General features: G+C 45.1%; 1 protein-coding gene across 1 annotated transcript in view; it reads right to left on the bottom strand.

Annotated features, from left to right (window-relative positions):
* Positions 1-24813, bottom strand: part of LOC125940785 (uncharacterized) — an 847616-nt gene that overhangs the window by 411531 nt on the left and 411272 nt on the right. The window contains exons 1-3 of the mRNA XM_049657353.1: positions 11451-11557; positions 7849-7923; positions 7195-7442 (exon numbers count right to left, since the gene is read on the bottom strand). Coding sequence (XP_049513310.1) covers positions 7195-7440 — 246 coding nt within the window. The 5' untranslated portion in view covers positions 7441-7442; positions 7849-7923; positions 11451-11557. Of the gene's footprint in view, positions 1-7194; positions 7443-7848; positions 7924-11450 lie in introns of the transcript that reaches the window.

Below are 24813 nucleotides of genomic sequence, written 5' to 3'. Positions count from 1 at the left end.
CACAGAAAAAACATTTATCGCTCGTCACTCAAGACATTGTTTCGTACTTCTAATAAATATCAACACCGTGTCCCGCATAGTTTACTGAGGATACCGGGATCAACAACTAAATGCTGTTTATAAAGCATAAAAACGGGGAAAGCGAGTATTCAGTAACAGTTTTTCGAGCATACGTAAGCAACCACCGCAGTTCAAATTTTCGGAACACGTCACAATAAGGTGGTCTTCATTTCTTCAAAATATAAAATATCTGCTGTTCTTGCTCCTGCCGGGAAAAAAGTAGTAGGGTAGCCCTTATTCAGAAACGGTATGAAAATGAAATCGATAAAAGTGATACAGGGCCTTAGAATAAATTCAGTTAAGTGCTCTATTGGCGCTGAAATGGCTCTGCACGTTCGACCGAGGTCACTTTCACTAACATACCACCTCGCAGACCCTCATGTAATGCCCCATTCTGGGATCTTTGAGGTATTATGAATAAATGAACTTGCATATAAAACCCTAATCTGTTCTAAACTAGAATATGCCAGTGCTATCTATGACAACCGTCAGGTCAATATGATTAATTCCCTTGAATCGGTTCAGAACCGTGCTGCCAGGCTCATTCTCTCTGACTGTCTCAACCTTAAAATCCCGGTTGTGTCTTCCCTCGCTCACCTCCCGCCGCAAAAGTGGTCTGTCTTTTTTTTTAGGTTCTTTCATTCGCTGACCACAGGTAACCAAATCATCATTCCAGCGCATCGTTTCTCCCACCATACGCATCCCAATGCTGTGTATCTACCACGCGCCCATTCCACCACATATCAGCGTTCTTTTTTTCTGCACACAGTCCGAGAATGGAATACCGTTCCTTCTGACATCGCCCTCATCACCGACATTTCCCGTTTCAAACCTGATATATTGAAGACCATCTTTCAAGTCACGCCACCTAACCCGTCCCGTCATTTTTATACGTTCCCACGCCTCATGTAATGTCCCGTTCCGGGACCTTTGAGGTATCATGAATAAATAAATAAATAAATAAATAAATAAATAAATAAATAAATAAATAAACGATAAGTCGTGAATACACAAAGAAATTCGGCAGTTACACCTGTAAGTGGTTTGATTAAATTTTTGATGGTGATAAGATATATATTTATACTGCAACGCTACGTGGGACGGAGATTCAATAGTTCCAGCATTTGACAATCCAACCATTTCATGCATTAAGGCGCTGCACCCATCGTTAGGCGCGGCCGATTAAAATACTTTATCCGGACCTCTCCTCTCGCCCGAAGGTTTAATATATCAAGCTGATTCTTTTGTTTTTTCAAGTATGGTTAGGCGGTAATTTGTAACTGCGGGAACTGGCCAGCACCAGGACTTCTGCGCAATACAAGCGTGTATGGCGAATTTCGCGCGTCGCCCGCTACAGCGCGTCACGAGGAGGCACAATACTCGCAGCCCAAATCCGGGATACGTAGTAAAGACAAGCATTATTAATGTGGTGCCTCTATTAAAAAATAAAATTTTGCTTCAGCTGTAGTTTTGTTGGATATTCCAGTGTGTAGCCGAAAGTGCCCGCTTTCGAAAGGGGGGGGGGGCAAATGGCATGCTTTGCCCCCCCCCCCCCACTTTTGACAGTGGGGGGGCAAGTGCCCCCCCTGCCCTCCCGGTAGATACGCCTATGATGTAGACACACCCCAAGTGCGGACTTTCAACTGGTAAGTTAATTGAATGAACGAGTTCATGAACAGTTGAACTGCACATGCACCTGGAAGGCAGTGAACAATTTATGACATGCACTCGTCGTTAGATCAGGTGATACTAAACAATAATGAATTAACAAAAATAAAAACCATCGCGCTGCTCCGTTGTCAACGATTTGCGTGGTCTAAAAAGGAAATTTCTTATAGGAAGACTATTGCAGGCTGACTAATGTAACCTGGTCCTGCTTTCTGTATTCTATAGGCCTCGCAAATTTCATGCGTCAATTGATCTGTGAGGCGAAAAAGAATCTCGGTCCGACAGAATTCTGCAGTGCACCCGCAGTTATGGCAATGCATTGCGAAATGCAAGGCGCAAACAGTGCATTTCGGTGCTCCCTGAGGCCCACGTTTACACACTGCCTCGATTGTCCCACGTACACTCGGCCACAGGTGAGGGGGGTGCTGTACACGATTGCAGTGGCACAAGGCAAACACACATGTTAGTGTGCCTTACAGGGCAGATGCTACCTACTTTCTTTCTGGTTGAAAAGAACAAATCTATGCCATGTCACGATCCCCTCCCCCTTCAACCTGTGCGAACGCTAGTGGATGTATGGCTCATGGTTTGCTTCATGGTGCCGCATCTTTACTCTCCAAACTTTACTCTTCGCACAAGCTTTCCTTAAGACGCCAATAGCATGCTGTCTTGTGGAAAGTTCGTGCAAGAATTGAAGCATGCTATAGACACTAGCGTTCGCACAGGTTGAAACAAAAAAAGGGGTGGGGGGCGGAGGGGATCGTGGCATGGCATATTTTTTTTTCAGCCAGAAAGTGGGTAGCATCTGCACAGCAGTTACAAAATGTGTGGAGAAAGGTGCAAATGTAAAAAAAGTCTGCCCTGTAAGGCATACTAATATGCGTGTGCCTTGCGCCACTGCAATCGTGTACAGCAACCCCCTCACCTGTGGCCGAGTGTACGTGGGACAATCAGGGTGGTGTGTAAACGTGCGCCTCAGGGAGCAATGCACTGTTTGCGCCTCGCATTTGGCAATTCGGGTGCACTGCAGAATTCTCGCAGACCGAGAATCTTTTTCGCCACACAGACCAATTGACTCATGAAATTTGCGAGGCCTATAGAATACAGAAAGCAGGACCAGGTTGCATTATTCAGCCTACAATAGTCTTCCAAGAAAGAGAAATTTCCTTTTTAGACCCCGCAAATCGTTGACAGCCGAGCAGTGTGATGTTTTTTTAAAATTTATTCTTGTTTAGTATCACCTGATCTAACCAAGCGTGCATGTCATGAATTGTTCACTGCCTTGCAAGTGCATGCAGAGCTCAAGTGTTCATAAACTCGTTCATTCAGTAAGTTTTCCAGTTGAACGTCAGCACTTGTGGTGTGTCAAGTCTCCCTTCGTCTACGTTTTCAGTGCGCTGTTCCTTATTTACCATGAATCAATACCAAGTTGTTCCAGTTTGTCCTCCTCTTCAGGCCACTTATGCATCTTCATGTTTTTGCCATGTGGCGCGCCAAGGGTCATTTTTCGCAACTTTTGGGGAATTAAAAATATAAATCCACATTTAATGAAAAAAACATGGCCTATTTTAACCAGTAGGATAGGTCATTTTTGCACAAGCGGTTTTCTCAATTCATGTTCCGAGCAGTTGTCTGTCCCTTTACGTGAAGGTTCCGGACTCTAAAACCCCAGAAATATACTAGCAAACCCCAGAGTGCACTAAATACCTCATTTATACTAGTTTTTCTACAGCCAGGTTTTGTTTAGCTTTCTCCCTCTCATAACATCATGGCACAGAAGGCAACTACGTAAGACATCGGAAGGTTTGACACTTGCTTCGACTTGCTTGTAGAAAGGATGTTTCGGCTTCTACGCAGAAGCCTTGTTCACTGACTATTATTGATTTCATTTAGCTACAACAGGCATATGGCCAACGACTATGTCAGTGAACAAGGCTTCATGGGGAAGGCAGAACATATAACCCCTTCAACAACACTATTCTGATCTGCATTACATTTATTGTGGGTTTAAACTGGGTGGAAAAAAGAATCTCAAAAAACAAAACGGATGGCAACCAAGGTGAAAAAACATTAAACAATGCTATTTCCCCTTCACGGGGGCCGTGTTCTCTCTATGGCCAGCATCTGTTTTTGCCATAAATGTTCAATGCAATGGTTCGAGCTGTTCGCAATTTGACCAACTTTCCCAACCCTTGACATTACGGCATGGAAAATTGGGCACCCCCATTACAATACCGTATTTACTCGCATAATGAATGCACTTTTTTTCCTTTGAAAATATGCGCAAGTTGGGGGGGTGCGTGTATTATGCAGGGTAAAATTTTGAAGATTTCTTTTTCCGCGGCCACCTCTAAAGAAAGCCGCAATTTCGTCCGCAAGGCGAACCATCGATTGCGATAGCAAATGAGCAGAGAGCTATACAAAGTAAGAGCCGCTATTCTGGACATTCCGCCATTTTCTTCGAGGCGTGACGTAGGCGCGACGCTTACAAAATGGCGCTGATGGCCCCGTTTTGCTTTCGTAACGATACGCAAATTTGACGTTTCGCCTAAGAAACTGTAATGTAGGCATTGAACCTAGCATTCTCGATAAAGGAAAACAGTTTTCCTCCCCAGTAAAAATAAAGCCGCTAGCTCAAAGCGTACGATTATTCCATCAAAATCGTTTCTCGCTTCCGTCGTCTGCATGCGCGCAGGCTGTCGTCTGCTTCATTAGATAAGATGCGTGTCCTCGGGAAACTGAATGAGTCATCGTATATTGGCGCCCACGCGCTTGCTTTCTACCTTGAGACAACACACGCGACCTACCAGTGATGATGAGCGCACGCTCTAGGCCGCGTTATCGCTATCTCGTGATCCGCAAGTGACTCAGCCCGACTCGTCTGGCTGAGAAGCGGCCGAATATCATCGATAGCGTTGCGCGCGCCACAGGTATCCGCTTGAGCGACGCAAACGCCGGCACTGCCATCTCTTGTGCACTTCGCTGCTTACTCGCACCGCGAGAGGAAACTTCAAGGCGCCGTCTTGCGTACATTTCTTTTTGTAAATTAAAAAGTCACCGTTGTCATTGCCTTTGATGATGCGAAAAGTCATTAATATTGATTACAATACAAACGCAATAGTGAAAAGTGCGAAATATCGCAGAAAGTTTGCTAGTTTCAACCAATATTATTTCAAATAAACGTGTTTTTAATAAAAATGATGGTGCAAAACACAAATGCCAACACCACCCGAGAGCGATGCAAATGCTATGAGCACGCGTTGTGAACAAAAGATTTTCATCGCCCCAAATGACAGGGAAAATGCGGCGATACGCATGCCTCTCCACTGTCATTGCATATGGCCGCTCATTACCATAATTCGCGTGGCTCGTCGCACCACAAATTATGGCGGAAAATCTCTGCAATGGCGGCCGAGCGCAACGTCACGCAACGTCAAATTCACGTTTACGAAACAGCCCTTCCTGTGACCCTCTTCATAGGATATTCCTTCAGCCAATCAGCAAGCTGACATGCCGGCTATCTTGGGACGCCACCACATATTCGCGAAATTGCAGATGCATTGCACGAGCTTCTGCACGCTACCGTCCACTTTCTTTTTAAGCGCTAAAGTCGCAATAGAGGTGCCAAGGACCACAAAAAAGTATTAGTCGATAAAGTTTGCAGCTCCACGTCACGTTTCATCATTCTGACGAAAACGCAAAATTGCATTTAGCAAAACTTCCGTTTCCCGGCACAAATTTCAAAACACGTGACCTCCGGACAGCCAATGAGACAACCAAGATGGCGGATAATGGCGGCCGTGCAGCCGCCATGCGTGTCCAGAATAGAGCCCAAGGATAGTAGTTCTATCGCCCGTATAAACTTCCAAAGTAATTTAACCAGCATGGTGTCAGCACGCACAGGCAAACATGAACCAATCACACTCGATGACCGCGGACACTCGCAGTCGAAATGCTGGCGTGAGGAAGCGCTGCAGCAACAGCGAGCGAAGTGACGTTCATGCCATGTATCACTTCAACGCAAACTGAGCGGCGATAACGGAGTACGCTCAAAAGTATAAGCTGCCGTCGCACCTAGACTCAGCCTCCGACGCAGATCGTTTTCAAGATAGGGCACGCCCGGCCATGCAATGTGCAGTTGCTGTGCCGACTCCCTCCCCTCCCAACGGCACCATGGACACGACGAAATACGGCGCGTTTCCTGCCCGCTTTCTTCCCTCCAACGAGGGATAAAGCCACGATCATTGGCGCCGACTTCAAAAATGCACCTGGAGTGTCCATATGATGCTACCGCTATAAAAGTAGGAGACACACGTACAATTCAGCGTCTGATACAATCATACCCACTGAATGCCATATCGGACGCCACATCGTACTGTGTCTCCTACTTCACGGCAGCAAGTTCAGGGTGTGTTTATTTCGCGGGAGAAACAATTTTTGAAATTTTGACGACGAAAGTTGGGGGTGCGTTCATTATGCGTGCGTGTCCATTACATAAGTAAATATAGTATTTCACTTATTCAATATGAAGGGCATAAATTCTCTTACATAATGTTGAATAGTGGTAGATAAAACAAAGCACAGAAAAATCAGAGTAGTGGAATAAAAAGTAACAGGGGCCACAGGGTATGTGGGTTTACATTCTTAAAGTAATTGCCAGTGCTCTAGAAAATGCTTTGAACCATTGCATGAAACTGGATAGTTTAGGAGCTTGTTTCATGGACTTGTAGCACCAGAAATCAGGCAATCAGGCAAGTGCAATCAGGCAATTCGACAACAGGTACACTAGACTTGCTGCAAATGTGGTTTTCATTACATATCCAACTGCAATGCAATTTTCAAACTCTATTATTTAGAAAAAAATGTAGATTAAAATGAGGTAAATACACTATATACCCAACATCATTGCACCCATTTTCCTGTACTGTGTCCCACTTGTTTGCACTGGTATTTATCATTCACGATGTGTGAACTCGTCTAACAAAAAGCATTTATTCACAAGTGCTCTACATTATGTCCTTCTATAGAAAGCTGCCACAGTTTGCATTTTATATCAGCAATAGATTTTTATTAACTTAACGATTTACTCCTGCTTCATGAATGTATCTCTACGGAGAGCTGTTGGAAATCACCGATTCAGCAAGCCACTATGGTAGCTCAGTGCCTATGGCGTTGCGGTGCTGAGCTCGAGGTCAAAGATTTGATTCTGGCAGTCAGGGTCACATTTCGATGAGGTCTCATTACAAGAACACTAGTGTACGCGTAGATGCATGTTAAAGAAACTAAGGTCCAGTCCAAATATGTCATTAGAAACTATACAGCAGGAAACAAATTATTTCCATGAACTCTTTAGTGTGTGCGATGCAAAGTTCCTTCACATAGAACCCACACCATGTTTCATGAAACAACACAGAACTTCCACATGTTACATAGCCTCATAATTACAAATAAAAGGGCAGTACAAACCAAGGTGGCAGCCACAGCCTCATCCCGCACGGCTGCCTCTAATTCTTTAATATTGTCGGCAGGTAGCCGAGGAAGAACTGGAGGCACCGTCGACAAGGCAGGCTGAGACACTGCACGGGTCTTGTTGAGAGTCTCAGTTTCATCCAGCCTCTCAGACACGACCCGTACTTCATGCCTCAGCTGCTGCAGCTCATGCAGGACGTGCCTGTTCTGCTGCTGCACCTCCAGCTGCACCCGCAGCAGCATCGCTGAAACACAAAAATATTTATTTCACAGCAGAAGCGGTAGATTTATGGCATATTTGGTTGTTTCAGAGCACTGGTAAATGCAAAGTATCAGGATTTGTACAGGTCTCGGTGACAAAAATTCATAGGTATTTAACGACTTTCAAGGGTACTTCCAGCAATAGAAGGAGCGGTGGAACCACTCTATTGTGTCCTAATGGGGACTACCATATTTTCCGGTCTATAAGTCGCATCTTTTATAAGACTCAACCCCTCAAACCGGCAGCTTTTTCAGAAAAAAAAACGTTTGTTGCATGCACTTCGACTTGCCACTTTAGCCTGAATCTGTCACCTCTAGCTTCCTGGTCAGCCCAGTTGGCAGAGCGACTGCTCTGTAAGCATGACCATAAAAAAAAACACTAGCAATTACCCGACAGCTTCGTGGTGTCCACAGCCAACTCGCATTCCGCCTTCTTGGCCCTCCTCTTTGCCTTGTCATAAGTGCCTTTGAACAAATTAAAAATATTCAAAACAGATTACAATAGACACTAGAACGACAAGCAACCTGTTAAGCTGTGCAGGCTACATTCAACGGACAAATGTCACGAATAAGATATTGGTGACCTCTGTGAAAGCCCAAAGCAAACTGCACAGACATTGTGAACAAGCTGGCACTGCTTTGATGACGTCAAAGTATCAGTGGTACAAGTTAACATAATTCAGGAACTGCAGAATGACACTTAAGAATTAGTTTGTCATTGTTTTTATATTCTTTGCAAGTTTTCAGTTGCACCCACCGCCACCAACAGTCAATGTTATGACATATCGGAGACAGTCAAGCACCTGCAAATCTCAATAAACAATGAATCATTTATTATTACAAACCCCTTTCAATGCAAAAATGCAGATTGCATTTGGTATAACTTGGGATGGCAACATTCAAACTGGCCAAAAGGTGCAAGCCTCTTGGTGCACAGTTTTTAAAGTTAGATGTTTAACAAACTATGCAACCTTCTAAGGCAGGTTTACACCTGCAAGATATCAGCCATAAAATGACAAGAGTGCTGTTAATATTCCAGGTATTGCAAATTTTACAGATGTAGGCATCGCAAGCTAGGCGGGGAAAAATTGTGCATAATAATAAACAGCGAAGGCTTGATTACTTTCCTGTATGTGCAACAATGGTGCTTGTCAACAATAATTGCAACATTTTCAACAGATATACAGAGTGCATCATACACAAACTTTAAAGAAAAGGGGGAGGGAGGCAAACGAACTGTGTTGGTCCTGACCACCGTGGTCTTAAAGGGACACCAAAAAGAAAAATACTTCTGCATCAGTAAATTACTGTTCAGTCTACACAAACAAAACAAAGTGCATGCTCTTTGGAGTTTGGTTGAAAAAGTGCTAGTATTCATGATGCACGTCATCCAAGTAGCAAAGCAATGAGCCAAGTTTTTATTTGTTCTAATTGTCAAGATGTTAATTTGGGAGGTGAGCATCATAAGTGACACCAAAACAAACCGTTTCCAGCGAGGAACACATTGTGTGCTTATGTTTTCCGGCAATGACCCCCCCCCCACGCCATGAAATTTGAAAAAGTTCATTTTCATGGAATTGCAGGGCCCTGAAACTGTCTTAGTGGGCAAGCAAGCTGGCCCTGTCATTGACAATAACATAAATATTCTTTACACAATGCACCAACAGCTCCCCAACAGCTCCTCGGAACTGGTTTTGGCATGTAAAACCCTAGAAAGGACACTTAACTTTCCCCGCTGAGACTGTTGGATGGCACAGCAAAGCTGCCATGCGTCAATGCACACGGGTGCATTGACGCATGGCAGCTTTCATACTTGCAGGCTTCTCTTCACGAGAAAAAAAATGATGTGGACCTTGCTAGAAGCATGTCACTCTAATATATCATGGAACTTCCTGATCAACACCCTAACAGATAGATGACTAAATTAAAAGAGTTAGCTATAACTAATTAGGTGCCAAGGGCTAATAAATTACTGGCCATTTCCCAACTGGACTCTGAATAACATGCACTTGGTTTTATTTGTGTAAAATTATCTGTGTATTTTTAAAGCTTGTTACATAACAGCTGGGACACTATACCATCAGGTTTTTTTTTGTTACAGAGGGTAGTGGTCACAGGTACAAGGATTAGGTACAACACAATGTCATTCCTACTTATCCAATGTTAGCTGTTGCAATAATACGAGAAAAAGAACCGTATTAATGCGACACAATATTAGGTCAAAACAAAAGGAAAGCGTGGTTCAGTAAGTGGTACATTTAACATATGAGCACTTAATACAGCCATGAGACAGTGAAAGGGCTGCAACAATACACTGCAGTTAGTGCCCTCATAAACTCATAATCTTCAACTTAAACTATTTGAATGAGATGACAATACTACTCTTTTGATTTACTTGGTATATACGAGTTCAAGGTACAAGTTCAACAGTCAGTTAAGACAGCCGAGCATAAGGTTAGCCGTGATATGTACGTCAAACTTTACAGGGTGCTGAATAATTTCGCTGCACCTGTTCGAAAAAAGGTTTTGCACTCATCACTGCACTGTTCTTGCTCAAATTTTGCAGAACGATCACATTTTGGGGTCGCCTTCGATGAGTATGACACTTACCACATTTAATTGGCTGGTGTTTTTAGAAAAAAAAGTGAGAATCTGCCTTTACTTGTGGGGATGTGACCTGCTGCAACAAGAGCACTAGCATAAATTTGTGTCGCTGCCTGCTGGCAGCTGTAGAAAGCAGCTGGTCAGGGAGGTTTGCCACATGTTCCAGGAGCAGGCAACATGCGGCAAACCTCCCTGACCAGCTGCTTAACGAAACTTAACACCCATGAATTTTGTATATGTAATGAAATTTCAGTCTCACGAAGAACAAAAATCGTCTGTGTGGAAACGCGACTGTGACGAATAAGCAATTGGTGCAAAAGTTAGGTGCAGAACTATTACTACTGACGTAAACCACCTCATGACTTGCCGAGAAGCGTGTTGACTGCTGCACATTATCTCATAATTTCTGCCTAAGGAAGCTGGCATGACATCAGAATCGCCGCGCGTATAAGGAGCCATTCTGCGCCTAGTCTCCGCGTCTAGTACGGGGCACGCTGCAATTGAGAAGTTTTTTTCTGTGCACCGAATCTGTTTGAGAGGTTTTGCTAAAGATCCACGTGTGCCACAAGCGCTCCGCTATTTACATGCGCCGTTTGATTCATGTGGTCGATCCACTGCATAAGGCTGGAGCTTTCTGTGCAAGCATCGGCGGTTTCATTAGAGCATGTATCCTTTTGCACGAGGTACAATCAAGCTCGTCTCCCATGGAGAGCAAAGCTAGCGGAAGGCGGTGAAAGTTTACGCTAAGTTGTGAACAACACGTGGCTGAAGCGAAGTGTTACATGATCTCACATTGTGGCACTAACACGCACCACTCGTACTGGACGAACAGGGAGCCATTAGGCCACGCCGAGCACTAAAGAAGTCTCTTAGATTATTTTTCAGGTGCTTTAATGTTCGCATAGAATCCACATGGCTTTGTTTGGCACCACCGCAGCAGTGACGTCGGAATTTCTCGCGAAAACGGCTACTTTATTTCCTGGCCGGCACGGTTGCGTGTAGACTCCGCTGCCCTAAATGATGCAGGAGATGAAGTGCTTGTGGCCGGGTAACACGCGCATAGATCCCCAACAGACCTCATTCAAGATCTATAGTGCAGCTATATCGCGCAAGTCGTGCATGAAATCTACGCCCAGCGTCGTTCTGTGCATCAAAAAAGCGGTCTAGTCAATGCCATTCCCGAGTATATAACATGCACGCATGATTGAACTCATCTCGAGCGCACGTAGTACACGACCGATCGGCCTAGCCACACGTGCGCTCGCTGCGTATTCGGCACGCACCATTAACTACGCAAATACTCGCACACGACGTTGACCCGTAGATGAGAATGCACATAAGGTACAATCACGACAAGAAAACTCTCGTATTAAAAAATGCATACTCACGCACACGTTGACTTCAGTCTCCTCGGTTACCACGTTGCGCACAAGGCAAGGCTGTCGTCGATGGCGATGGCGATGGCGCAAATTCCGGGACGAAAGGAGAGAGAGGAAATCGAGGAACCGACGCTCTCTTTTTTCTTTTTTTGAGTCACCTCTCGAATCGCCAGTGCAAAAGTACATTATTCCATTAATTACGGCGGATGATACGCAATAAAACAAGCATACCGGGAAGCGCGTTCAAGTCGCGTGGGTCGCACCAGAATCATTGAATGACAAAAACGAAAAAAAATTATATTACTGTTTGTATTAATTCGATCCGCAATCCGGCTTTCCGTGGCTGTAGAGTTTACTAGTGGCTGCTTCGCTACGGTTTGCAGGTGGTGTAGGTGAATCGAACGTAGCTTTGACACGTTCTATTCACCTGTATTAACAGCTCATTCGTTTCAGCGGTGCAGCAATGGCGCCTTTGAACACCCTATGAGAAATCCGCCGTTCGTTTCAAAATATACAGGAAAGGTGCAGGGCTGGTTCACGATTATGCTGCGCCCTTTCTACTGTCGGTGCCGACTTAGTGCAGTCGTGCAGGTACAGTGTCCTAGAATGTACACATACCTTATATTCTAATAGACTGTGGTACAGGTGCGAAGCAGCAGCGCAGCAGACAACACAGCACACATGCACAAGCGCCGTTAAAACCCAGCTTACGGCTATCTGCCGTGTCTAGGCAAGCGCGGGTATATTAACGTCTCCGAAGCCGGTTACACCAGCAGCTCAAGACCTAGTTAACGCAAGCCGTGCACATTGGTCGGACAAAATATGCACACACCTGCACCGGGTCAGCACTTCGGCATTTGTTTCGTGTGCCGCGCTTTTCGTGAATCGCTGCACGAACTGGTTCGCAGTGGTGCAGGCGAATCGAACGGGCGTTTAAAAAATCCGTTCGCTTCATGGAAGAACGGAAAAAAATGTCGCAGTTTCGCCCGAAAGGCTAAGCATCAATGGTGATAGCAAATTAGCAGAGAGCTATTCGGAGTAGGGATAGTAGCTTTATCGGCTGCATAAAGTTGGACACATTCACTACTAACTGAATTAACAAGCGTGGTGTCAGCGCGCACAAGCACACATGAATAGATCACACTCGATGACTGCAGACAACCACTGTCAAAACGCTGGGAAGCGCAGCTGCCGCAGCGAACGAGCGAATGTTCGTGCGGTTTATCGCTTCAAGGGAAAACTGAGTGGCCGAATGCACAGCATACAAAGGTCAGAGCCGTTTGGAGGTCGCTTGCAAGATACGGTGCGCGCGACAACACCGGCAGCCCGTACCGGTACAAACATAATAAAGAACCAAGCGCAAAGTACATGAACGAATTTGTTGGCAGAGTAGAAGCCGCCTCACCCCCCCCTCCCTTCCGCGCTTCCTTCCCGCTTTGCTCCTTTCGCGTGGGAGATTGCGTCGCCAGTTCCCCTTGCGCCCGGTTGCAAGATTTTATCGCCCTTGGACTTCATACGGAACCTCACGCCGACGACGGCAGAAATCTGCTTTAAGTGTCCATATAATTGCTATCGCAATAAAAACTTCCTTCGTGGAGGAAGAAATTTTTCTTCCTCCAAGAAAAAATTTTCTTCCTCCATGGTTCGATTCAATTCGGCTCATGCGTTGGCAGGTCGGCTGCTCCTTGCTGTGACTGACTGCCCGACTGCACTGCTGCTGTCCACGCTTTCGCCTCGCCGTCGTCTTGCGTTTTATTGCGATAGCAATTATATGGACACTTCAACCGGATTTCTGCCGTCGGCGTCGTCGTCGCCGTCGCCGTGAGGTTCCGTATAGATAAAATCTTCGCCGCGCGCCGTATGCCCCAGCGGAAGCGTGGGGGGACGCGCGCTGTCACGGAGAGCGAACGCACTCAATCTCCCACGCGCAAGCAAGGAAGCGGAAAGCCAGCGCCGGAGGGAGCAGGGGGGGGGGCACTTCTCTGCCAACAACCGCGCTCGTCGCTCGTCCGCACAGTCTCTTATCTCTCCCACGCGCAAGCCAGGAAGCGGGAAGCCAGCGCCGGAGGGAGCAGGGGGGGGGGGGGGGCGCACTTCTACGCTTCCAACAACCGCGCTCGTCGTTCGTTCGACTGCACCGTCTCTTATCTCCACACGGCTCTGACCATTATGCCGCTCAGTTTCCGTTGATAGACCGCACGTACCTTCGCGCGCGCAGCGGGCGAAGGTACGTTGCGCTGCCAGCGTTTTGACAGTCGTTGGCTGCAGTCATTCAGTGTGATCTATTCATGTTTGTTTGTGCGCGCTCACACCACGCTTGTTCATTCAGTTAGTAATAGTCGGGCCACATTTTCCAACGCACGCTACACATGCAATGCTGCCCAGATCGGCAGTGCAGCACTACACGTGTGTCCCTTCGCACGCGCTGCCCACGGTAAGCGCTTCTCATCAACACCACCGTTTCACACGCGCCTTCTCGTGGTCATCGAGTCTCTCTTCATGTCGGTCTACTTACGCCGCAGCACACCTGCTTACTTAATCAGCTCATGTTTACTACAATTCATATTGCTACCAAGGCCGCTCACCTTACTTCGTATGACATTGCTGTGTTGCTATCGCATTCATTGCTTCGCCCTTAGGGCGAAACTGTGACATTTTTTTTCGGCACGGGCTACAGCGTTGCGGTTTCGGCATCTGACTCATCCCTCTCGCTCATCATGCCCTCCAAGTGGAGGAAATGTCGAGTCGTAAGAAAGGAATACAAGATAATGAATGAGCTAGGTCTCGCGCAGCTTGTTGGCCTTCCTTGTCCAACGACGAAGCTGCAAGCTTCACCTCTGCAGACAGTTCTCGTGTAAAGCGACTTTTGCCTCCGAAGCCGGGAACCAGCAGACAATCGTAAAGTTCAATTTCCATTGATGACGGTGGTGAGCCTCCGTTCAAACTGTTGAACGAGCGTTCAAGAAGTGAAGCCTTTGTTGACGACGTCTGCAGACAAGAAGCTCCTTTTGTAGAATGCCAATCAGATAGTGCGGGTAGGTCCTCATGTGAGCACAGCGACTGATAGCAGCTCAAGTGACAAAGGAGGTCCCCAAGGTAGCGATTCAAGTGATGAGTCTGATGACTTTCTCGCTTCAGACAGCTTCACTGGGCCAGATGAGGGAATAGCCTTCACTTTTACTCCAACGCTCTCTCATGTACTTTCCGAACAACTGTCTGCAAGTGAGGAGCTTGCTGTAATTGCTTCCAAACATAATATGACGCAAGCATGCACTAACGATGTCCTCGATTTCTGCCAGCGAAGAGGCATCTCTGACCTTACAAAAGATGCTAGGACAGTTTTGAAAACTGAGCGCAAAGCTCCGGTGGAGCAAAATGGTTCATTTGTGCACTTTGGCCGTGCAGAAGGAGTTCGTCAAGTGTTGCAGCCGGGGCAAGTATTACCAAGTGAACTGAAGCTACAAGGCAACATTGACGGAGTCCCTCTTTACAAAAGTAGCCAGCTTGCCTTTTGGTCCATTTTGTGCCGCATAAAAATGTGGAGGCATCACCGCCATTTCTTGTCAGTGTGTACTGTGGTGCGGGGAAGACGCTATGTCTGCAGGATTACCTAGAGCCATATGTGCAAGAAGTCTCCGACCTAACCTCTGAGGGGTTAAGCATAGGAGATGTTCATGTTCGGGTGAGCATTGGAGCCATGGTTTGCGATTCTCCTGCAAGGAGCTACTTCAAATGTATTGTTGGTCACACTGGCTATTATGCGTGCGAGCGATGCAACCAAAAAAGGCAGCACATTGAAAACAGGGTGACATTTCCCAAAGTTCATGCAGCAGCACGAATGCATCATTTCGATCTCAAGAGAACAAGCGCCACCATTCTGGTGTTTTCCAGTGATAAGTGCCCTGTTTGTGCTAGCTTAATATATTCTCAAAACTGACTCAAATATATTCTCAATTCATTTCTGCAATTCGCATGCTTTAAATAGAGCTGCTTTGTTTTAGAACAGATCCCACTGTGTGCAATCCCATTCTGTACGAATTAAAGCATTGGAACGCATACAGTCTAGTGCTGCAAGGTATGTCCTGGGGCGGTACAATCGGTTTGATAGTGCAACGGAATTAAAAAGAAATCTAGGATGGACTCCTCTAAGCGAACGCCACAAAAATCTTCGCCTCAAGCTTTTTTACGCTATATATAATAATCAAACTGGAATCAAGGCCTCATCATATCTGCGTCCTCCATATTACTTGTCCACCCGAAGAGACCATGTGTTCAAGGTTCGGGAGTATACCACCAGGACTAACCTTTTTAAGTTTTCTTTCTTTACGAGGACCATATCGGAGTGGAATTTGTTACCGGCTGAGGTTGTGAGCCAAAACTCTGTCAATTTGTTTTATTCTGTATTATGCCCCTTGCAATAATGCCAATGGCGCTGCGAGTTTTGTTTGAATAAATAAAAAAAAAGAACCAGCATAAAATCCAGGAGGACAGAAGCAAAATAAGTGACAGAACATGAGTTAGACTTGGAGATATTAGTTTATCTTCACAATGCCGAACATGGCATTTTTGACACACAAGAGTTCGGTAGCTCAAAATGCTGATGTAAGGGTGGGAAAGTTTGCGAAATTCACACTAGTGTCTTCGACACACTGAACCATAGCTTAAATTGCAGGTAGCTCAGATAGTCAATTTATAATTAATTACTAAGTTATAAAGACTTTTTTTCAGGTGGGGGGAGGATACAAATGTACTTTCTAGGTGACAAAGTTTAAGTTGTTTTTTAATCTTTTTTTATTTGTTTGTTTTTTGTTTTGTTTTAGCAAAATGGGGTTTAGGCTTTCTGGGGTAATTCAAAGGATATATCGCAACTAAATGTTTTGTATGTGCGTGATCCCTGCAGCCACATCTCACCTTAACAAGGTTCATAGGCTATTCTAAATGTGTCTGCGTTCTTTATCAGTGAGAAAAACAGATGTCATGCTTGCATGTCAGGAGCTGTGTTTCTTAATTAGTACATTTCCAGAAGCTCACTTTCAAGAGTTGTACATGCCTTTCCCATCTCATGCACATCATAAAAACTGGAGGTATAGCTGCATTCACAACAATGAAAGAATAAATGGCCACCTGTGTACCCATGGGCAGCAAAAGCAACGTTCACGCATTCTATCATTGATGTGCTGATCAATGAATGTAAACCCTGCCACATGTAAAAGGGCTCTGCAAATTATTTCTTTGGCATGTGAACTCTGTGGCATATTTTGTCATGTAGCCACCCTTGAATTGGTTTGCAATATGGCTACAGAAGCCATCAAGCTTGCTGTGTGCTGAAAACCGTCGATTCACATTGGGCCCCTTCTCTACTTTCTTGTGCAAAAATGCACAAATATTAGATTATTTCGTTCTTTATTCTTCTCTGTTGTGATCACCTTGACGTGCATATTGCTGCCCATCTCATTTTTTTTCACAGTCACTGTGTCACCCCATCAGTGGCACTACTGAAATGCCCATCAGCTTCCAGGCAACAAATTCCTTGCTGACAGCTCTATTCATTTGAGTGAATGCAGCACTCTTTCAAGACATTAATAACAACATGCCTAATGCTTGAAAATGAGCTGCAGTGAGGTGCAGCAATGTAGTTCTGCCTAGATAGCAACATATTTAGGGCTACGCCTGACAGTGACTACATAATAGAGCAGGTTGGTCATCATTCAGCACCTTGCCTATCTAAGCCTCACATCTTAATGGCAGCAGCCCTGGCTGCTTCCACACATGTGGAAAGCTAGCGTGAACACAGTATATAAATCTGCATCTATGCATGCAGCATGCACATTGTCACTGGACCAGCCTTTTGGTGTGCATTAGCACAATGGAAGCACCACATTAATCCACACTCAATTTTACATTATCTCAAGCTGTGCCATGGAAGATGAGAGATGGCACAATTACTGTATTTGTGATGCGTCATGGCATGTCCTTATAGTTGTCATGCACATGTCATCTTCGACATGATGCCCCTTATGAATGAAGCAACAGCTTAACCACTGCCTTTCAGTATACGTAGCATAGAGACACTAAAGAGCGAAACTAAGTCATCTTAGACTGACTTAGGTTGACTTTTACTGCAGAATATAAAGGCCAAATGTTTTTTTTTTCTTTTTTAATGTCGTAATTTGGTGCATCAATGTGGTAGTATGAAAGATTTCAGTGTGTTCCCTCATATTCAGGATGTGTTAAGACAGGGGAAGTACTTAAAAGTTCCTAAGGTAATTTTTTTGCTTCTTTAGAATGAAGTCATTCTTGACCAGATAAACAAGTGGATCCAAGTAGGTCTTGTCAAAATTCAAGACATCACATTGAGCCTGGTGCTATAGAACTTCACCGCAGCACTACCACTCATCTTCCAATTTTGTTTCTTCTCGGACTCGCCAAGCTGCCTCTTTTGTTAACAGGGGCCGTTTTGCTATTGCAGTGCATAATTTACGAATACAGCCTAACTTGGTTGTCCCCTTTAGCACACCTATAATATAAAGTGTAAAATTGCTGTTACAGTTGAGCCTTACCTGAGGTGAGTACATGGTTATGAAAACAGACACCAGAACCATGAGAATTTTCCTGTGTGCATTGGCATGGGAGATAATGACGATTTGGTTAGAGTGAATGCAATAGCCGCTTGGGCTTGCATTTAGGTCTAGTTACAATCACTACCACAAAGTGTATGTTAATTGCAAACACCTACTGCACTTCCTTCAAGCAACTGGTAGCAGGATGCTGACACATAACTTCTACACTGTAAACAGTTTAGAATGTATACATAAGTAGGAACAGCTGATGGTTTGGTGTGGCAATTAACATGATGAAACAGCACTGAAGACAAACACAGAAGAAGAAACAGATAATTCAGTGACTATAAACTAAAGTTTATTTGAAATGTGTGTGCCATTTCATCAGGTTACCACAGGAATTTTCCAGTTGTCATTAGTTTTGCAGATTTTAAGCTGTTTGCAGTGCTAAAGATGAACACCACACAAAGAAACAACACAAGCTTTTTAATAAACTGTAGTTCACATAAAAGGGCATTTAGAAGCCTAGTTGGTGCAAATGAAGCATGATTTAAGAACCTCCTCCCCCCCCCAAAAAAAAACAGACATGGCACGAAAGAAAGTCTAGACAAGGGACAAGCGTTTTGAGGGTTCAGAGTTGTGACTACATATGTGTCAGATGGTGCAACATTCAGGAAAAAGGCCTTGTGATATATAATTTCCACGGAAGTTTACATTGCCTTTCTGTATGGATAACACTGAAAATACTACTCGATCCTACCAGCAGTGGTCACAATGCAATGAATGTGGGCAAAATGCAAAATAATGCTTGTGTATAATGCACTTTGGCTACATGTTGGACTCCCAGGAGGTCAAAATAAATCCATTTTCTTCCACCACACCATTTATCACAGCTACATACACGCCTGTTGCTTAGGGACATCAAACCCCATGAATGAAATCTTTTTATGCACAGCATTTGGTCACTTGTATGAGCTGTTATTATTGTGCACAGTGTAATTGATGACTGTGGCATTTTTTAATGATGAATTCAAAAGTCTGTGATGACACGTGAGTATGTGTATGTTTCGTGTTATATGATTTGTTGCCATAGAAACTTCTAACATGTTTTAATCCAGGCATATTAGCCTCAACGTCACTTCACCAATGCTGCTATATAGTTGCCTGTTAAGACAGGGGGCGGCCTATACTGCAAGCTCACCCTCCGCTAAGTACAAAATAACTTATTAGTCACAGCTAGGTTGCGTGTGCCACCGCCCGATTTAAAGGGTGCAGCCTTATCCACCCATCCATCCACACTTTTGTGAGCATGTCTCGGAAGTCCCCGATCGCGGGATCGAATCCCGGCCACGGCGGCCCATTTCGATGGCGGCAAAATGCGAAAACACCAGTGCACGTTAAAAAACCCCAGGTTGTCCAAATTTTCGGAGTCCCCCACTACGGCGTGCCTCATAATCAGATCGTGGTTTTGGCACGTAAAACCCCATAATTTAATTGTTTTCTTCGGAAGTCCCCCAGAAATACTAGCACTTAAGCGGCATTTCACCCAATAACCACAGATTAACCGGTGTGAAAACGCATGGAATTACAAATGGTAACCGCGCATTAATAAGCAACTTAAAAAAGTTGTCGCAGTTTCACCTGAAAGGCGAAGCATCAATTGCGATAGCAAATTTGAAGAGAGCTATACGGAGTAATGATAGCAGCTTTATCAGCTGTATAAACTTGGACATGCAGCAGCACCGGCAACACGCAGAACTGTTGTCGACGCCGCCGGCGTTTTGCCCGCGTTCGCTCAAAATGCGTGCGGCGTTGGTGACTGTTACCGGAGCCTCTGATATAAATAGGCACTTCGTGCCGCAGCTAAACGTCGCCTCCCTTCCCTGCCCCTCCCCCGCCCTCCCCCACAGCCTTTCGCGCGTCGGAAGAAGGTACGTTTACTCTACATATATGGCGATTGTAGAGGAGGAAAGAGACGCCTACTTCTGCAGCCCTTAAGGGAGCACAGCGCAGAACGCGCGTTTGTTCTCCGCCGTGCGTTCACTCCCCGTGAAAGCGCGCGTCCCTCGTGCCCTTTCACTCGCACATACAGCGTTCGGCGGCGCGCGGCGACGATTTCATCTCCATTGACGTCATACGGAACCTCACGGCGACGGCGACGGCGACGCCGACGGCAGAAATCTGCTTTTGAGTGTCCATATAATTGCTATCGCAATAAAAAAGAAAAGGAAAAAAAAAGGTAAGGAGGAGGATTCGAACACGCGCCTTGCCCAGAATGGTGATAAGGTATCTGCACCCCACGCAAACGACCACTTACAAGAAGCAGACAGTGGTGCATTTTACGTAATAATATATATATATATATATATTTCTTTTTTCATCAGTTTTTGGGTTTACAGAATCAGTCACGCTTAAACGTCTCTTTAAGGTTCGATTTGATAAGAAAGACGTTGCATCGACATGCCGTCGACAGCAATGAACGAGTCGAGTGCCTTTCCTGCCGACGACACCAAGAAAAGGACTAAATTTGCTATTACATCGGCTGTCGTGCGAAAACTTGGAAGCATGGTATTCTAGCGAACATTTCAAGGTCGCACTGTTTTGTTTGCTTCTGCCCAAAGTGACGCGAAACAAATTTTGAGTGCTTATGTACACGCTTCAAGCACTCGGCAACCGCCCATACATGGAGCCACTTGCGATTACTGTACTACGTAATCCTCTGACCGTAATGCAAGCATACGTTCCTCGTAATTAATTTTTATCATAAGGTCATTCACAAACCATTGCTTAATTATCACGTGTGGAGCACACTTAAGCGGCAGGCGCCAGTATATACCCGTGCCCTGCTGTGAACAACCCGCGGTCTGTCACAGCAAATCGATCAGCCAGTCCCCCGTGACAGATAAGCATATCAGCGAAGCTGTAATATAATCTCAACGAAAGTAGTATCGTCAAGCGAACTAATTAATTAACCAACGTGGTATCAGCTCTGTTGAAGGGGTCACAGCTTGCACACGTATTTCTGGTTCCTGCGCAGTGTGCCTGTGATCAGTGCATTAGTCTTTCAAACATGCTATTTAACCTTAGCAAGTCGTACCAGAAAGTATTAAAAATTGATAAGGCATAAATTGGCTTATTACGGACCAATGTAGCCCAAAGAAAGCCGACTTAGTAACCCATGTTGGCAAGTGCATATGAAAGTTGGTCCAATAATTCCCGCCTTGTTGAATGGACGAGCTGATATTGTTTACTGAATCTGTAATGCGGGCCAGCGTTGGATCTCTATCAGAATGGTACAGCCTATATTCGCGCCACACTGTTAATCTTAGGCCATCATTTGGCCAGGAATTAGAATGGCCCAGCCCATATTGGAACCACGCTGTTAACCTTAGGCCATCACTCAGCCAGGAAGTGCCAATACGTATCGAACGTTGGTCCGAGCTGACGTGCCGCCTGGGAGTCTACCTCCGAAGCCAAGTGCGCATTAGGTCTCGCACAGCACCTGTGGACACCGACACAAGCTGGGGAAAGAAGCCCGACTGGGCAGGCCTGCCGGGCTATCTCTGATGCATCTGGGAAGCTTCTGGCAACACCAGAGGAAGTGGTTGCTGTAAAAGTAAGTGAACATTCACCTCATTTAAGAAACTTGACTGTATATCTGTAAGATATCTGGATGAGTTAACATTGATGTACACACAATGGAAAGAAGTGCCAAAGAAAGAATGATGCGAGTGCCTATACATGTCTTTTTCTTAAGCCGTATATATGAATTGTCAAAGCAGCATAGGCTAATTTCGAGATATTGGTTTCTTGCGAAAGCTGTCTGCAGTTTCCCCTATAATCGGTTTCAATGAGAAGCAATCAAGAAAGTCAGGTGGCTACATGTGCCTTATTTGAGCATAAAGATGAGGAAAGAATTACTACACAAAGAAAGCACCTCGCACATTATTGGCATGTACGCTATGACATGGATAGTTGAGCTTGACCTGTGTGAAGCTTCCTATAAATTTTTATGCCTGTCATCAGTGCCCTAAAAAATCAAGGTGCTAGGCATCATGCAGAGTTCTAAAACTCGCGGCCAGCCTGGATTAGAATGGATGACAACATAGTGTGGCTGTAACGCCTAGTTTTTCTGTGCAGTTTCAATTGTTTTATGAATGAAGTGCCGGTAACTCTTGTAATGCCATCAACAGTCTGCTGCAAATGCCTTTTGTTGCTAAAATGGTTTTTAGGAACAAACGAGCATAAGAGATTGCTCTGTATTTTAAGATGCTTCCTTAGGCTTTTTTACATTGAAGATGTAGGCTAGCTTAGCAAGGAAGCTATATGGCGTTTCAAAAAACACTAGAACATTGGTTGCCATCACTGCAGCTAAATAAAGCATGGAAACCAGCCATGACTACGGCTGTACATTAAAAAAATTTGATGCCTACATGGTTAATGCTAAAGTTACGGCCCGCTTCCTCACCCACTGCATGAGATACAGACTGTGAGCAACAGGCTAACGGTAGCAGATGACTGAACTAGCACCTTGCAGGTCTGCTGCAGAGAGAAGGGAAAGGAAAGAGCGCTGACTTACAATTTTATTGCGCACATAACAAAGGTTTAAATACCACGCTAAGGCACAAAACAACCAACAGAAAGGTAGCACGTATTCAGGACTCTGCTTCCAACATACGATACGCAAATCATGTGGTTAAATATTGCCCTTCTTTATCGCACAGTGACAATGAAGGGGCACTGACACAGCGCTCCCCAGATTTGTGAATTTCGAGCGCATCAACAATTTCTCTAGTATGTTTGTTTTTGTTGCGACTGATCATTTGTGCACTATCAAATAAGGGTTTGCAACGGTGGTCTCTGCAATGAATACCGAGATGACCAGAAGCGGAGTTGAAAACATGATTGTTATGCTCCTTTAATTGTTCATTGAGACAGCATCCCGTCTGACTAATGCATTCGCGGCCGCATGAAAGAGGAATGTTGTAAACAACACCTACAGCGCACATGACAAAGCGGTTATTATGGTTGGTTCTGCAGCAATTTTTTTTCTTTCTTTAGGATTACAGTTGACGTGCCTACATAACCGTGACAGCTTATGTGGTGCCAAAAACACAACATCGACACCAGCACGCCGACCAACATTCTTGAGATTATGGGATGTGTGGATGTAAGGGATGACGGTGACTCTTCCTGGAAGTGGCAGAATCTGGGTTGCTAGCTTTTTCTTGCTTTTGCAAGCTTCCAGCTACTGACGTCCGCAGACTGCCCGGGTCGTCCGATTGCTCCAGTCTCCGGGCCTGTTTCCCGAAACTGGTTTTCATTAACTGGTGACAGGACTTTGAAAGGTGAATTAGTGAAGCATTGGCTAACGATTCCTCGCTTGATGAGCTTTGAATGGGCTGAGTTAAAAGGTAAAAGAGCTTTGCAACCTCTGGGTTCATACATCCAGCACAGCTGATTGTTCCTAAAAATGAGTCTGAGGTCTAAAAACCTAATCGAGTCGGCAACTGGCAGCTCATGGGTTAAGATAAATGGATGAAAACATTCTTTAAACAGCGATAAAGTATCACAGCAGCTAGTTCTGACAGTGTCGGCGTCAGTATCTAAAAGAACCAAAAAGTCATCTACAAACCTAAAACTTTTTCCAGGAAAGACGGAAGGAGTGTGGAAAGTGCACAGCCGTGAGTGGCTAGCAAGATGTCACTCAGCATGGGCGCTATGCATGAACCGATGCAAACCCCGCCCCTTTGTAGATACGTCTTTCCAAACGCCTTCCGTCTTTAGTGACGTGTATCCGAAAAACATGCATTATTATGCCGAACAAAACTGAAAATTTCTCTTAATAGCCACAGACTGCCCCGTTCCGAAAGGAATAAAAGATGGCTGCCCGCGGATCACTCAGGCTCTCGCTACTCGTACTTTCCGGTGAGCATGTAATTATTTGCACATGATAAACATTTTTGTGTATCAGTAAAACGTTATCGAGCCTGTTCGCCATGCATACAACATCGCTCTGCCAACTCTTCCTTGCTGAGGATCCGTTTTAGCGGCATTCTTATTCTTCAGTTGCACGCCGCCGCGATTTTCGACCAGCCACCGCAAGATAAGTAAGGCGAAGCGGACCAATCGGAGAAGCCGGCACCACCCTCTTCATGCGGTTATCTATTTTCACTGTGCTGGCTCGGCCCCATCGAAACCCTCTCCACTAGAGCGTGCTCCTCTTGTCAGCCAATTAGATAAGAAAAACCGCTGAGTATAAGCAATGTTATTGGTTTTGAAAGCGAACAAAGGGGACCTCCTATAAACGAGGAGAGTGCTTGATTGAGTTGTTCAGACAACGCCGCGGGTCACCGCCCGATGCTTGCGTCGGTGGTTACATGATTTTGACGTCAGGAGTTTGCAATCAAAACTGTTTGGAATCATTTTACGTTATAGCGCCCCTGGTGTGTTTGTATTGTCTGTTTTATTATTTTATTTTATTAATTGTGTATACTTATCTGGCGATAAATATGTTTTTTTTTGTTTACTCCCGACTCTGACTCTTTTAACTCTGTTCGCTTGAGTACGGAACGACCAACCGGCTTGTATACCCCGTCGATTGACTTCACGCCGACGACGAACGGGTGACAGCTGTGACACTTATGCAAGCAAGTATAATCTCATGCAGCCTTAACTGCAAACAATGTGGGCTGTAGGGAAGCTTAAGACAACCCAGCATTATTCGAATAACCTGTGTAATCCAAGCAAGGTCATTTTTGCAGCATAGATGCTCCTCACATCGAGCGCAAGAGCAGTTCAAAATTCTTCGT

This window comes from Dermacentor silvarum, chromosome 10 (genome assembly GCF_013339745.2).
Source record: "Dermacentor silvarum isolate Dsil-2018 chromosome 10, BIME_Dsil_1.4, whole genome shotgun sequence".
Lineage (NCBI taxonomy): Eukaryota > Metazoa > Arthropoda > Arachnida > Ixodida > Ixodidae > Dermacentor > Dermacentor silvarum.
Note: the sequence above shows the minus strand (reverse complement) of the source record. Positions and strands in the feature narration are given on the sequence as shown.